This window comes from Stegodyphus dumicola, chromosome 11, assembly GCF_044657685.1.
Source record: "Stegodyphus dumicola isolate Sdum_Otavi_A_Nest chromosome 11, ASM4465768v1".
NCBI classification, from domain to species: domain Eukaryota; kingdom Metazoa; phylum Arthropoda; class Arachnida; order Araneae; family Eresidae; genus Stegodyphus; species Stegodyphus dumicola.
In genome coordinates this window covers 69,430,910-69,445,456 of record NC_140778.1, presented here as the reverse complement: position 1 = coordinate 69,445,456, position 14,547 = coordinate 69,430,910, and the positions used below count along the sequence as shown (strand labels likewise).

Genomic DNA, 14,547 nt, shown 5'->3' with positions numbered 1-14,547 from the left:
TGGAATTAAATCCACAGCCCCGTAGTCAAGTTGTTTTTCCCGCCTTTTCTACACGTACAGTTATAGAATGTTCTGGAAATATTTAAAACGAACTGGATTGGCTGACGAGGCTGACGTCATTTCTTCGAAGCTCCGCCTTTCCAGAAGCCATAAAAGGACTCGCAAAAGGAATATCGGGGCTTTTTCTTAAATGTCACGATGCAGTAAACTTCATACAAAAAGTTATTAGTAATTCTTTTTATTTAGTCCGGATATCTGATTTTGTAACTGCTATTTCTACTGAATAATAATAAGTGGATCCTGTTTTTTTTTTTTTTTTTTTTTTTAATTTATCGTCTGATAATTTAAGCTTCGACTATAATTCTTCAACGATCTATTTATTCCGGGGACAAAAGCTGGTTCATCACAAGGATATATTAGATTTATATATAGCATTGTTCTAACATAGGTATTTTGATACAAAATCGGACTTTTTCTGAAATAACATACCAATTTTTTTTTCCATATTTGGATTCTACGACTCAATTGATCCCTATATATTCAATTTTGTAAAATACGGTACGAAATTTACGGAGAAATTCAAAAATTAATCTTGGCACAATTTTTCCAGTTTGCTCCAAGAATAATTCACTTGGCGAACTTCTTAATGTATGGCAACCTATTTTCCTTACCCTTCCATTATGCTGAAACGGAAAAAAAAGTGACTTCGTTCTTATCTTTTTACATTGTAGGTGAGCGGAAGTAAAGTCATATCGTTCTTAGTTTCAAATAATTTTAGCAAAGTACGTAAACCATTCATTATTATCGCTTTCAACAAATATGAGAAATTTCGAAAGGCGCCAATATACAAATTCACGTATATCTTCGGAAATTTCGAATAAAAAGCTCTAATTGTTTGCAGGTATGCTTAAAATACATTTACTTTAAGACAATTGTAAAATTTCTATAAGCTATAATTCAAAATTGTTTTCGAAAAATTTAGAAAAATTATTAAAAAATACAAATTTCAAAAATAAATCTTAAAGAATGGCTGAATGATCCTAAATTTCGAACTGTGTAATAAGGAATGAAATAAATTTAATAAAACATGAGATATTTATATATACATACCAAATTGAATTAACATGGAGGAGCTAAAATTTTGAGAGCTAATCTTTCAAAAACTACTCGTGCGATTTTTACAAAATTTGGTAGTTTGGTGTAATTTGAGTCGTAGAATTGAAATATGGAAAAACATTGGCATGTCATTTCAGAAAAAGTCCCATTTTGTGTCAAAATACCTATATTAGAACAGTGGTATATATAAATCTAATACATATGCTAAGCCGCGCTTTCGAGACATGAAAAACTCAAGTTGAATTTCCTCAATCGGTTGAGTAGGATGTGAAATATAGAACTGCCCCCATTTTTTTTTTTTTTCACAGTGTACATGACAAGTTATTTTAAAGCTCAAGATTACTTTTTTAATTTTTTAAAGGGAAGATGAGTGGTTTTATATTTACCTAAAACTTCGTATTTTAAGTCAAATCCATGAGCAGTATTTGCATTGGAATTAATGTATCTTATCGTGACTGGTCCAAGTAAAGTACGACTGGCTGGTGGAATTCCGTCGCAGTATATGCCTTGTTTGTTGGATTCAGATACTTCTTTCTGGTATATTTCCAAATAAGCAGATGCGCATGCCGGGTTCCCTGAAAGCATTTAGTTTATTTATTCACTAAAGCAGTTGAACCACAAAATGAATAAAACCAAATAAAAAAACACTGTCTTCAGTCTGTTATTATTATAAGACTTAATTAGTTTTCAAGATAATATAACACAAGTTGCTTGATGCTAATTTTTAGCAATATAAAAAATGATAACTGTTGGGAAGTATATGAAATACCATTAACTTTGGCAGTTTTCAAATTTTATTTGATGACTGTAAAGATGCCAGAAAACAATCTGAACTAAATTATAAAACTCAAATACGAGGTTTGGGGCAAAAGTCATTGCAACTATTTTTTTTCTTGTAGTTATGTGAACGGATCACAAAACGCATATGTTTCGTGTGGAAGTTCTGCAGGCATAGTGTGTATTGTTTGTGATAAGCTGCCTCTGTGGTAGCGAGACTAGACCGTGGTAGCGAGACTAGACCGTCAATCTGGGAACGCCTGCTATTGTTAGCTGGGCGAGTTCAATATACGCAGGTGAGAGGAATAGAAAGGAAAGGTTCAGGAATGGTTTCCAACGGGAATAATTAGATCGTAGAATGGCTTTCAGTGGGTACTACGGAAAAAAGGGATATTTTCGCTGACTTATTCCCGAACCGTGGAAGGAGTTTCACTGCTTATTTTTATGCTCCATGTGTTATTGAATATTTTATTGTAGGACAAATTAATTTTTATCAATTTATGAAAAAAAAAAAAAAAATACTTCGTAGAAAAATACGTGTTTGCAATGTAAAACTGTATGCTTATTTAAAATTTGCTTAAAGGCATAACGTTTTGGCGAAATTACATAATTTTGTTTGTTACAACGAAATTTAATATTTATTAGAACTCTTATTACGGTAAAGTAACAGAGTATTACATGAAGTTACAATACGTAACTGTAAAGTTTAATTTACCTAAGGTATTGTAGAAAATTGCAACTGTAAAAAAAGAGGCAGACAATCAATAAGAATAATAAATAATACACTTGCTAACGAAACGCTAGCTACCCTCACAAAGCAGGAGCCCGTTCATAGTAGGCGCTCAATCAGGGAAAGACTGAAATTTCCTATACTCAAAATCCCTTTCTCTTTCTCCTCTTAGCTCATCCCTACTTTCACGTACCATACCTACAAATTTTGGACTCTTCCGGCAAACAATAGAATTCGTTCCGGGATTGAGCGCCTACTTGGTAGCGAGGGCTCTGAAATTAGTCAGTTGGTGAGTGCCGTGCGAGATGGAAGTAACCTGTGTTGAGCAGCGCGCTTACATCAAAATAGCCGTTCTCCGAGGGAGAAATGCGACGGAATGTCACAGTGAATTAGTAGAAGCCCTTGGGAATAATGCCCTACCATATCGTACAGTAGCACGGTGGGTAGGAATGTTTCGGCAAGCGCGTGTGTCAACCAGTGATGAGCAACGTTCGGGACGACCGGTGAGTGTGCGGACTGATTTGGCACGTGCCGTCATCGAGCACCTCATAGATGAAGACAGACGAGGACATTACTGGAGTTACAGAGGGCAAGTGGAATCGAGAAACGCACCGTTCACAGGATATTGCGTAATGAGCTAGCGTCAGAATCCTTCCCCAGTCAAGTTGATGCTGATCGTTGCGTATGACGTCAGGGATGTTATTGTTTGCCACTTTGTTCCTCATGACAGAACAGTGACCGCACAGTACTACAGGGAATTCCTGGTGCGACAGATACGACGTGGTATTCGAGATAAACGTCCGAATCTTGTGGACAGTGCAATAATACTGCATGACAATGCAAGACCATATAAAGCAGATTGTGTACGACAGCTACTCCGACGTTGGGATGGGAAGAATTGGAGCACCCACCTTACTCTCCTGACTTTTCGCCCTGTGACTTTGATCTCATTCCCAAGATTAAGGACCCAACACGCGGTAGGCGGTTTAGATGACCCGATTCACACATGGTGCGGCGAATGCTGAGGCTGATGGTATTCAGCACCTCCCACATTGTTAGCAGCGTGTGGTGACAGAAGCACAGAAGCAGGGGACTACAATGAAGGTCTTTAGGCCCAGGTTTATCATGTCAACTTCATGTGTATTGTGTTAACATTCTTTCGCACGGTAATGGCTATATTGCCCTGTATATTAACGTAATAAATTCGTGTGTTACTATATTTCAGTGCTATTCATTGTCCATACATGCAGTTAAGACCTTGTCCTCTCGTCTGTGTATGTCACATTTTCCAACCGGACTGGTATCTTCAAGAAAAAAAAAATAGTTGCTATGACTTTTGCCCCAACCTACGTAGATGCCAAATTTTACAATGTGTAACATGTATACAAGCCAATTCCCCTACAAAGTACTCCACAAAGACATCCCTTCCCTTAAGCAGATAGCCCTCGATTTCTTTGCTGTAATTAAGTAAACCAAACAAAAACAAAACAATCTTACATTTAGGAGTTTCATCGCTTTGCTTAAAATATAAATTGTTTACGTTTATCAAAAAGATTTGGAGTTTTCAAAAGCGTTTTCGAGTTGCAGTTTATCAAAAAGATTAAAAAGTATTGGTACTTTTCCGTTTCGCCGGCGCAAATCTCGCCAAGCAGAATTTATTGGCGACAACATACAGATACACATAAAAAATATTAGTTCTAAGAATTTTTTATTTTGAAGGCATAAACATTTTAATATCGTTTAAAATTTTGTAAAAAGCCAATAAATAAAGACAATAATAAGTAAAAAGACATTAATTTAAGAATTTACTATGCTTCCATCGTTCAACATCCTGATTCGTCGGTTCATATCACGTGACCCCAAGTGATCTCATCTCACGTAAACTACGCTACAAAAATCTAATTCTCTACTTAATTTCAAGTTGAATCTTAACTTAAAATGCAAGTTTAAACGCAAGAATTATTTCAATTCGTACGAATAGCTTACTCAGAAAATATGTAAAACCGCAGTGCTTTACTTCGCTTGTGCATTCTCATTAGAATGGATGAATTTAACCCTTGACTTTGCCTTATCTATATTTTCACCTTCGGGTGAGCGGTGTAATTGCATCGTAATTAACTAATTACCGCAAATCGTGTTAGGGCATAAAATTTAATTATCTTTGTAAATATTCTATGTAATTGTATGCCAGTGTTGAATGAAACAATCAATCTGATAAGAAATGGCTGCGACTTGTTTTGAAAATGAGGCGTGAAAGGTTACCAGCGAGAATATTCCGTTTGGCATCTGTTGTACCGTTACTGGCAACTTTATCGCCTGCGTCGGCTAAACGGAAAAGTACAAAAATATTTTCTGCTAGTCGCTACGCGGCCAGCTTTCGTCTGGCTTTTAAATGCACCGGAAAAATGCCTAAAAGGAACACCAAACATTAAATTTAAAAACTGCACAGAAATTTACTTTGCAAAACTTTATAAAAATTTTTTTTTTTCAATAAAAATATATTGCATATAAAAAAAATGAGTAACAGCTTCAGTATAGCCCACCTTCAAAGTTTGGCGAATTGTTTTTAGCGTCAAACCGCGTAAAATACGTTGTTTTGGAAAATGGTTACCATCGAAATTCTCGACGAAACTCCGTGTTTCAAAAATGGCGGCCATCTGGATTTTACCATAAATCGTGGCTAATAGAAATAAATTCACGACTATCATACACGATTTTAAAAGAAAAAATATTAAGGAATGATTAATGAAAAGATTAAGATTAAAAGGATGTAATTTTAAAAACAATATCGGAAACCTTTAGCTATTTCAGCCTTTATAAATAATTTGGTAAAAGCACAGAATAGGCTACATCAACAACGTTGCGAAGGCGGAGATGTGTGACGTCCATAAATGAGTGGGAATAAGCTTCTGACGCACAACGTATTCTCCATTTACGCTACGCGTACTTTCTATTTTCTCTTTAAAATAGCAATAATAAATTGTTTCTTATCGTAAATTAACATCAAATTCTTTAAATTTACATTTCTAACATTTAAGCTTAGACGTTACTGAAACTAAGTATGATGAATTGTTTATATTTAAAATTACCATGATACAGTAAGCGAATTCTACCAATTATCAAAAACGGTAAACAACGTCTCAGTCTCTAATACTTTGTATTTCATACAGTTTCAGTATTTTTAAAGATTTTTAAGCTTCAGCATTTATACAAATAAAAAAAGATTTTTTAAATTTAAATTCATATTGTGGACCTTTTCAATTTTTTTCATTTTTACGAATTACCTTATTGATTACGTAACGACATAATCCCTTTCATACCAGTAACTAGACAATTTTCATTATTTTCTAAAATTTTTAAAATTTACATTAATAAAAAAAGAGAAATATTTTTTATTCCATATGAACATTATACACAGCTTTCATATCAGTTTCCTAAATTCCTAATTCTCTGTAGGGATACTAGAATTCTACACATTAATAAATAAAAAAAATCTAATTTCTCACAATGAAAGAAAATATTATAAGAAAATACGTACTACAAATTTGAAATACTAAGCAATGCTTCACATACACACACACATATTATCAAAGAACTCATATTATAAAGTGCAATTACGATAACAAACACTACGTATTAAAATAATGAGGTAAAAGTTACTAAGAGGGTCAAAGTTCACAGTTTTCTACTGTTGAGTAGATCGCCGAACTATCGATATTTATCGTAAGTCGGAAAGCATTATCAACATATCAAAACCAAACACTTAAAAATACAATTTAAATGAAAAAAGAAGTCTCAAATATAATTTACAATTAAAACAACATTGCAAATTTAAAATACACAAGGATATGTTAAACACTGCACATAAAATACGTTACATTACAGCTCGGCTTCACAAACTGCCTCGTTTTCCCTTGTACACAACGATCTGTATTCGTTCGAAAAACATCAAAGAATTACACAAACTCGGTTTCCATGTACACATCGATCTATTTTCACTTAAAAAAAAATCAGAGAATTGCACAAACTTGGTAACGCGCACAACATCGTCATTGCGCAATTCATTGGCTGTGCCCATGTACATATCGATCAATTTTCACTTAAAAAAATCAGAGAAATGCACAAACTCGGCACCGCGCCCAACTTCGGCATTGCGCACTACATTGGCTTTGCCTATGTACACATCCATCTATTTTCACTTAAAAAAATCAGAGAATTGCGCAAACTCGGCACCGCGTACAACGTCGGCATTGCGCATGACACTAACTTTGCCCATGTACACATCGATCTATTTTCCCTTAAAAAAAACAGAGAATTGCACAAACACCGCATTGCGCATTACCTTGGCTTTGCCCATGTACATAGCAATCTCTTTTCACTTAAAAAATCAGACATTGAATAAACTCTGCATTGCTCAAATGCTCAGAAATCTGCTTTTCTCTAAAAGAAATCGGAGAATTGCAGAAACTCGCGCATAAGCAACTCCACTGAGTTGTAAAAAAAAAATGCTTCCAGAAAAATTGAGTCTACTACAGGCGAACAAAAATCCTATCGTAATTGATTTCTCAGCCCTACACTCCTTGCATCGCCAAATAGTACCGTTCGATGACTTTTTCTGACTAACTAACACGCATGGTATCTTACATTTTTCACAAGAAGCGTTATCCTTCAATAGTCCACAATCCATCAAAAATCCTCTAAAAAGTTCATACTCTCTTGTTAATTCATACATAAAATATCCGTTTGGAATGCCTGGTTTTCCCAAACTTTTACGTTTGTTTTTAAAACTTCCACCATAAATTTTCCTTTAAAATCTCCTGATACTTAATTACAACATCACTAACAGCAGGTTTAGAGCAAGCCATAAATACAAAAATCTAACCTCCAAAGTAGCCAAAAAGAAAAAATATCTAAAATAGTATTCTCCACGGTACCTGAGCGTTAAACAATCGCCGATAACAGTGTTACGAATTGCGTATTTGGATATTAATTTTAGTAGAATTATAATTTAAAATGCCGTATTTCTCCGTGTAATGCAGTGCGAGACAAATTTTAAAAAAATCTGTGCCGGAAAAGTAAGAATACAGGGCACGAGCATTTAACTTTGAGTAAATGGATATCTCGGTAATTTGTATTGAAATTGTGTGTGTGATTATGGCAAAGCCTCGAGGGCTATCTGCCTAAGAGGAGGGATGCCTTCGTGGAGGACTTTCTAAGGGAAACTGGCTCGTATACACGTTACACATGGGGAAAACCACGAAAACACCCATGCAGCCAGCCCGTTCGCGGGATTCGAACCTCGGACCGAACTACCAGTGTTCAGCGACTTTACCGCTCGGCCGCTGGTGGGCCTGTATTGAAATTGAATAAATGTAATTGACCACTAAGTTAATTGTAACCGTAATTCCATCCTCTTGTTTACATTGCTTTTGGCGAATAGTATGGGTTACCACATCATTTCATTTATTGCCATTCTTGGCGAAATGTTTTGGTTAAAATTCTGGGTGGGCTATATTAAAGCTGTGTCAAAAATTACAATGAAATAAGCAATATCCCTTAACAAAAATGTTAATTATCCTAATAAATAAATTAACCAACTTCCCGTAGCCTTTTTTCAACAAACGTCCAGTATCTAAGAAAAACATCAGGAAGTAGGTTAAAATTCGATGACAAAATTCCATCAAAATAAGTAAACTAAATAAAAAGTTATAAAAACGGATTCGCTTTTGAAAGCCATGTTTTCTATTCAAAACATGATTTCTCGGAGTTTTCATATCACCTTGATGAATGACATATACACTTACTTGAGTATGGGAAATTTTACAAGAAGGAACTTATACGAAGTTTCGCTACAGAGATAAGGAGACAGTAAAGAAGGTGGAGGGATTTTGAGACCATAGACAGCAATATTACATAGCACAGGAGTTGGTCCGTAACAGAAACAGAAAGTACTAAAATAAGTAAATTGTGTTAGTGTCACTACAAATGCATATTTGGTCCCTCTTTACGGAGGAACAAAGGCTGTGATGTTACTGGATAAAAATACTAAAACACACGATGATACTCTATGAACAGAGAGTAAAATGATGAGTGCAAAATAAGTAAATCCTATGGCCAATCAGCTCCACTTTCCTTTTGAAGCATTTTTAACTTTCTACCTAACTGGTGTTGAGTTGGGGGTTGTCAGCAACAACAATCATTCGCAGAACATCTCAGACATACTTAACTGAGCTCGGTTAGAAGATATAATTGACTTTCCATGAATCGCTTATTGCTCAAGTATAAAACATCTATATAAAAGGTAAGAATATTGATTTAATACTTTAGGCAGTTGACATTCCAATTTGTCAGCTGTATGGTACTGGTAAGCAAGTAGAGCGTTATGTTTCTGTGTATAGTTATGGTATCCAAAGTAGATATGTGGATCCGTATTCATAATGAACCTTAGGTATGTCTTGCTGGCTTAGTAACAGATATGTGTTCTTTTTTGTCATATGAAACAGAAAGTGTCATATAGCACCTGTAGCAGCAATATTTAGTTGAAATGGGGAAAACATGAAACTCTAGATAAATTTAAAAACTGCACAGAATTATCGCCCTCATTTTTCCGATTGGCAACAGTGCTGATATCAGCAACAATGATAAATCAACAACAACGCCGACGTGTCACTGTTGCTGATATAATGAGAAAGAATTACCTATTTGATGCGATTTCATCAAAAAACATAAAATAATAATAATAAAAAAAAATTCGAATTTTGAAGAAATCGCTTCGAGGTGCAATGGCTCTTGTTTAGATGCACCTATGTACCAAATTTCGAAGACCTGGGTCTATTAGGTCTAGTGGATAAAACATCGTATCATAACATCATACATCGTGTACTATATGAAAAAAGTTTAACAAGAATTTATCGTCACTAGAAACTGATTTTAAGCCACATTTTCAAGACTTTATTCTCTCAGGCTAGTTCTGTTTTGCCCCCTCCTTTCCTCATCATCATGAAGTTTAAGCTACTATTTTGGCATTTCTTCTACTTTAAGCTCCTTGTGCATTTACTTTAATTGAGCCAGTATACAGCTAGTTATTAATAACTAGTTAGGACGGCATATGAACGAAACAGGACATTAAGCCAGAGTTAGACGTTTTGTTAATATTCTGTTATTGAATCCTATCTAATTATACTATTCTTTATTATACTATTCTTTCACCTATAAAATCTTTCAGAAGCACGGAAATATATCACTGGCCAACATTTTCACTCAAAATTGGTATCACACAAATTTGGTATTATAGTTTTAGAAATACTACTATGATAGGATACCAAATTTCGTATATGGCACATTTAGATGTGCTATATTAGTATATTGCACATTAATATGTGCCATAAACAAAACAGACACATATTTAATTTGCTAGAAGTAAGTTAGGTATGCGAAGCAAGATGTTTGTGCAAAGGTGGGTGTTGCGGTATATGGCTGTGGAGACAGAATCATGTAATACTCCTAGCTATATTTCTAGCTCACCGAAACGAAGGTACTGTGTCCATTTATTTGATGGTAGCTTAAAACTTTGGATTCATGCAATCTTTGTTTATTGTTATTAAAGAGTAAGAAAAGACAATAATGTCAAAATCCAGACAATAATGTCTAGAAGTGGATTGTTTTCTTGACACTAATTATGTAATTAAAGGAAATATAGAATACTTGTAAGTCTAACTTAGATATTTTCCTTTTAATTAATACCTTACGTTTCGCTACATCTTTGTGAGGAAGTCAATCATTTTAACCAGCTAACTGTGGCGCTCTCGTTTAAGAGTGCGCACCGTTTTGTATTGCCAGATTCGAGCCATGACGAGTATATTCGTCAATCACAGAGTAAGTTGCGCTGGTATGATATTGGATGAAAAAGATGGGTTTATTTTATAAAATTGAAAATTTTATTACTAATATTTACTTATTTGGTTAACGTAAGCATATATTACATAAATATTAAACTAAAAACGCAATAAATTAAATTAAATATTATACATCTAAAAGTAAGAATTTAAATTCCTGCTGCGGAGTGATATTCAACGAAACAGGGTACTATACACAATGGGACTTTGCAAATCGAACACCAGCAACGCGATTCCTTCCTGATCTGACATTTGTAGCAATGCGAACACCTTCGCGTAGGGTTGTTTTTATTCTATGTTCCGAGTATATAATCCGGAACATGATTTCCGCCTAATTGGCTTATTATTTCTTTTTATATAATATGAATGCATTCAGACACATAATGTCTAAGAAATGGAGAAATATCTTTTTGTAGTACTTTTTGAGTCGTTTTCTTGCTGTGGAATACGCTATGATAATTCCATCGCTCATATCCACTTCACCCATTTTTTTTATTATATAATCATTCACTAGTTCCGGTTTCTTTGTTATTATTTTTCTCTTCTCCGTTTCTATTACGTTATCATTATGTACAGTACTTACTAATTAAACCTCCCTCTTATCTTTCCATTTCATTAACATAATATACACATGACGAGTATGCTCGTCAATACACAAAATCGTGTCGCTTCTCCATAACGAGTATACTCGTCAATCCCAGTTAACTGGTTAAATAACTATGTTTTACATTAAAGAATATAATATCTCTCTCTTCTTTCCCACATAAACTAATCTAGATTCTACAATGAACCTGGCGAGTTCTCGCTCAGGCGTGAAGTAACAACACGACAAGGAGAAAAGGGAAAAATTACCCTTTAAATTATTTCAAACTACGAACAGAAAAGGCACGTTCTTCGTGCTTTACGATAACACCATCGACTTACTGTGGAACCTAAACATAGCATATAAATCAATTCAAGTCTAAATAGAATAGTGCTGGGTTAGCTACGTTAGTGACTACTATCCGAAATAACCAAGGCGCGTATTAGCGTAACAGCAAGATCAGCATCGAAACGTGTGCTGGCTAGCGACAACATGGCTCTGAATAAACTTCAATATTCACCCGTTCAAATACTCACTTCACTTAACTATTCATTCACTTCCTGGGGAGGAAATGCGTAGGGAAGTTAAAGAGTTCAGGAAAGATAACAAAAATTTGAATAAAAAATGTTAGTTAAACTTAAGGATACCTTACAAGAAGAATAACATACAATATTAAACAAGTAACCTACAATAATAAATATGCAACTAATAAATATTCAAAAAATAATTATGTAATTAAAAAGAGGAAGTACGGTCAGTTCATAAATGAAAGGCGTTGATGAAAAGGAGTGATTAATTAGTTATTTACTTTTTGAATAAGAATGATCAGTATAATAATCTTCAAACTGTATTCCTATGTACTGCCCAGCTTTTCCAATGGTGTAAGTGCAGTTGAGAGTTCCACGATAGACATCAGGATAATAAGGAGAAAATATTTGCCCTCTGTTCTTTGTAAAATTGCCTCCACAGCCTAGAGAAATAAAACAGAATCTTACTCATATGAAAATGATAGCTTTTATTCGTGAATTCTCTCGTTTTTACTTAGTTCCGTCTCGCTATTTTTATATGAGTCGCTTAGAAGCCAATGAGGTTAAGTCTAATTTTTGATATTTTCTTATTTTTGTAAATTTTGATGAAATAAATAATATTCTTCTTAGTTATTAAAGAATTTACTCGTTGCTTCATTTTTTCTAGGTCAGACAGCCCTTTATTAATAGCTTCTGAATATATTGTATAATAATTTCAGAAGCCGATTTGACTAAGTCAACCTTTTATCAATACCTTTTACATAAACTTTGAAATAAAAATTAAATTCTTCTTCTTTCGATATTTGTTGGCAACAATGAAAAACAACAAATTAACATTACTTCTACTATTTAGAATTGTTTGAGTTTTATGTACGGGCTTTCTTTTAATTTCAAATAAACTTTGAAAAAAAAAAAAAATCTGAAATGTTTCAGATTTTAAATTACGTCCAAAGGGGCGTTTTTTAACATTTTGTGTGTTACCTTTCTTTATTAAATATCATGTTCCTCGCACTTAAACCATAAGATCCAGTGCAACAGCAATATCGCAAAATAGTTTTAAAACGAGCATATCTGTAGAATTTCTGATACAGAGACTCACGCGCTGGAGATAAAAATGTTTTTTCTGCACAACGTTGCCATTGCTCGCTTTGAAATCCTTGAGTTTGTTAATCAAAAATTCGTCAAAGTTTTAAAAAATAGGAAATCGATCATAAAACAAATTTCAAATTTCAAATTTGGTCTTCCACATGCCCATATTCGTTGGAGGATTACGTTATTCAAAATTCGATGACTCTATGTACCGTTGTTTTATCACAATACGAGAAATATACATACATTTATGCAGATTTTTCATTATTTTATTTCTTCAAATATAATGCAGGACTCTAAGATTTTGTGGCAACAGTTTGAAAAGTGAACCGACATTTATGAGTCCGACGCAAAATGCCAAAACGAAACTAATAGTTCTTCGGGATTCAAATCCCTTTGGACTAATAAAAATTAAATTCTCCTTCTTTCGATATTTGTTGGCAACACTGAAAAACAACAAATTCACAGTAACTGTAACTGTTGCTTCTACTATTTAGAATTGTTGGAGTTTTATGTACGTGCTTTCTTTTAATTTCAAATATCTAAATTTTGGTTAAAACATAAAAATATTACATTGAAGTGGTGTGAAAATTGTATTATCAAAAGCATTAAATAAATCTTTAATAACTGTAAAAACTCTGACTGATAAAAATGACAAGGGAAATAGAACACGGTGAAAGTGAAAGTGATACGCTATTTTACATAAATTTCTTATCTTTTTCAGTTGCCAAAAGATTTAAGTCTTAAAATTTTTGAGATGCTGTCATTGTTTCAATAAATAATTACGTTTATATTTACACATCCTATACATATATTTATATATATATTTTTTGCAGAGTTTACACTTAGAAAAAAGACTTTATATACTTTCCTGCTCAAATTAATAAACCAAGAATTTAAAAAATTACTGTATCAAAAAACATTATATTCCTAAATTTTTATTTTCTGGATATATATATATATTTTTGGTTTTGTTTTCTGTTGAAACAATTTTTTTTGTTTCGTTTTTTGTTGAAACAATTTTTTTTTTGTTTTCTGTTTTTTTCACCGCATTGGCTTCTAAAGATAATAGGTCTTGAAATATATATATATACACACGAAAACATTTTTAACTACATTAATTACCGTTTACTTTAATTATTATTAAACATATTTAATAAAATTAAAATCTGAAAGAGTTCAGATTTTAACGATCACCCGAAAGATTTGTTAAGGTTTCTTAACGCTCTCGATGAGCTCGCAATATACCAGTTTTCAGTTATACTCACTTCTGTTAGCATTATTATTAAACACCATTTTCTTCTTACTTAAGCTGCATACAATCAACAGCAAAATTATAAAAATTTTAAAGCGAGCATAGCAGCATATGTTTAGAATTCAAGATGCAGTATTATGTGTTAACAGACATTTTTCTATTTTTATCATTCTTTTCTCCGCTCATCATATCAGTGCTCAATTTTCTTAATAAGATGGCTTGGACATTTTTGTTATCTTTTTATTATTAACATTTTACGATTTAACTTTACTTATTAAATACCATGTTCTTTGTACTTATCCCGCATAAAATTCAATTCAACAGCAAAGTCAGGAAATGTTTAAAAAGCATACCTTCATTATTTGCGACAGTCTCGTGCGCTGGAAATAAAAATATTTTACTCTATACAACGTTGCCACTGCTCGCATTCAAATCATTGAGTCTGCTGGTCAAAAATTCATTAAAGGTTTATAAAAATGATACATCAATTTCGAGCTTCCAGGTTCACATGGTCGTGTCGAGGACAACGTTATTTAAAATTTAACGGCTCTAGGTACTCTCGTTTTTTCACAATG

The 14,547-nt window shown here is 33.5% G+C and overlaps 1 protein-coding gene across 1 annotated transcript in view; it reads right to left on the bottom strand.

The window, feature by feature from the left end:
• Positions 1-14,547, bottom strand: part of LOC118190809 (cubilin-like) — a 413,937-nt gene that overhangs the window by 72,005 nt on the left and 327,385 nt on the right. Inside the window, exons 52-53 of the mRNA XM_085826303.1 lie at positions 11,910-12,071; positions 1,503-1,691 (exon numbers count right to left, since the gene is read on the bottom strand). Coding sequence (XP_085682429.1) covers positions 1,503-1,691; positions 11,910-12,071 — 351 coding nt within the window. The remainder of the gene's footprint in view (positions 1-1,502; positions 1,692-11,909; positions 12,072-14,547) is intronic.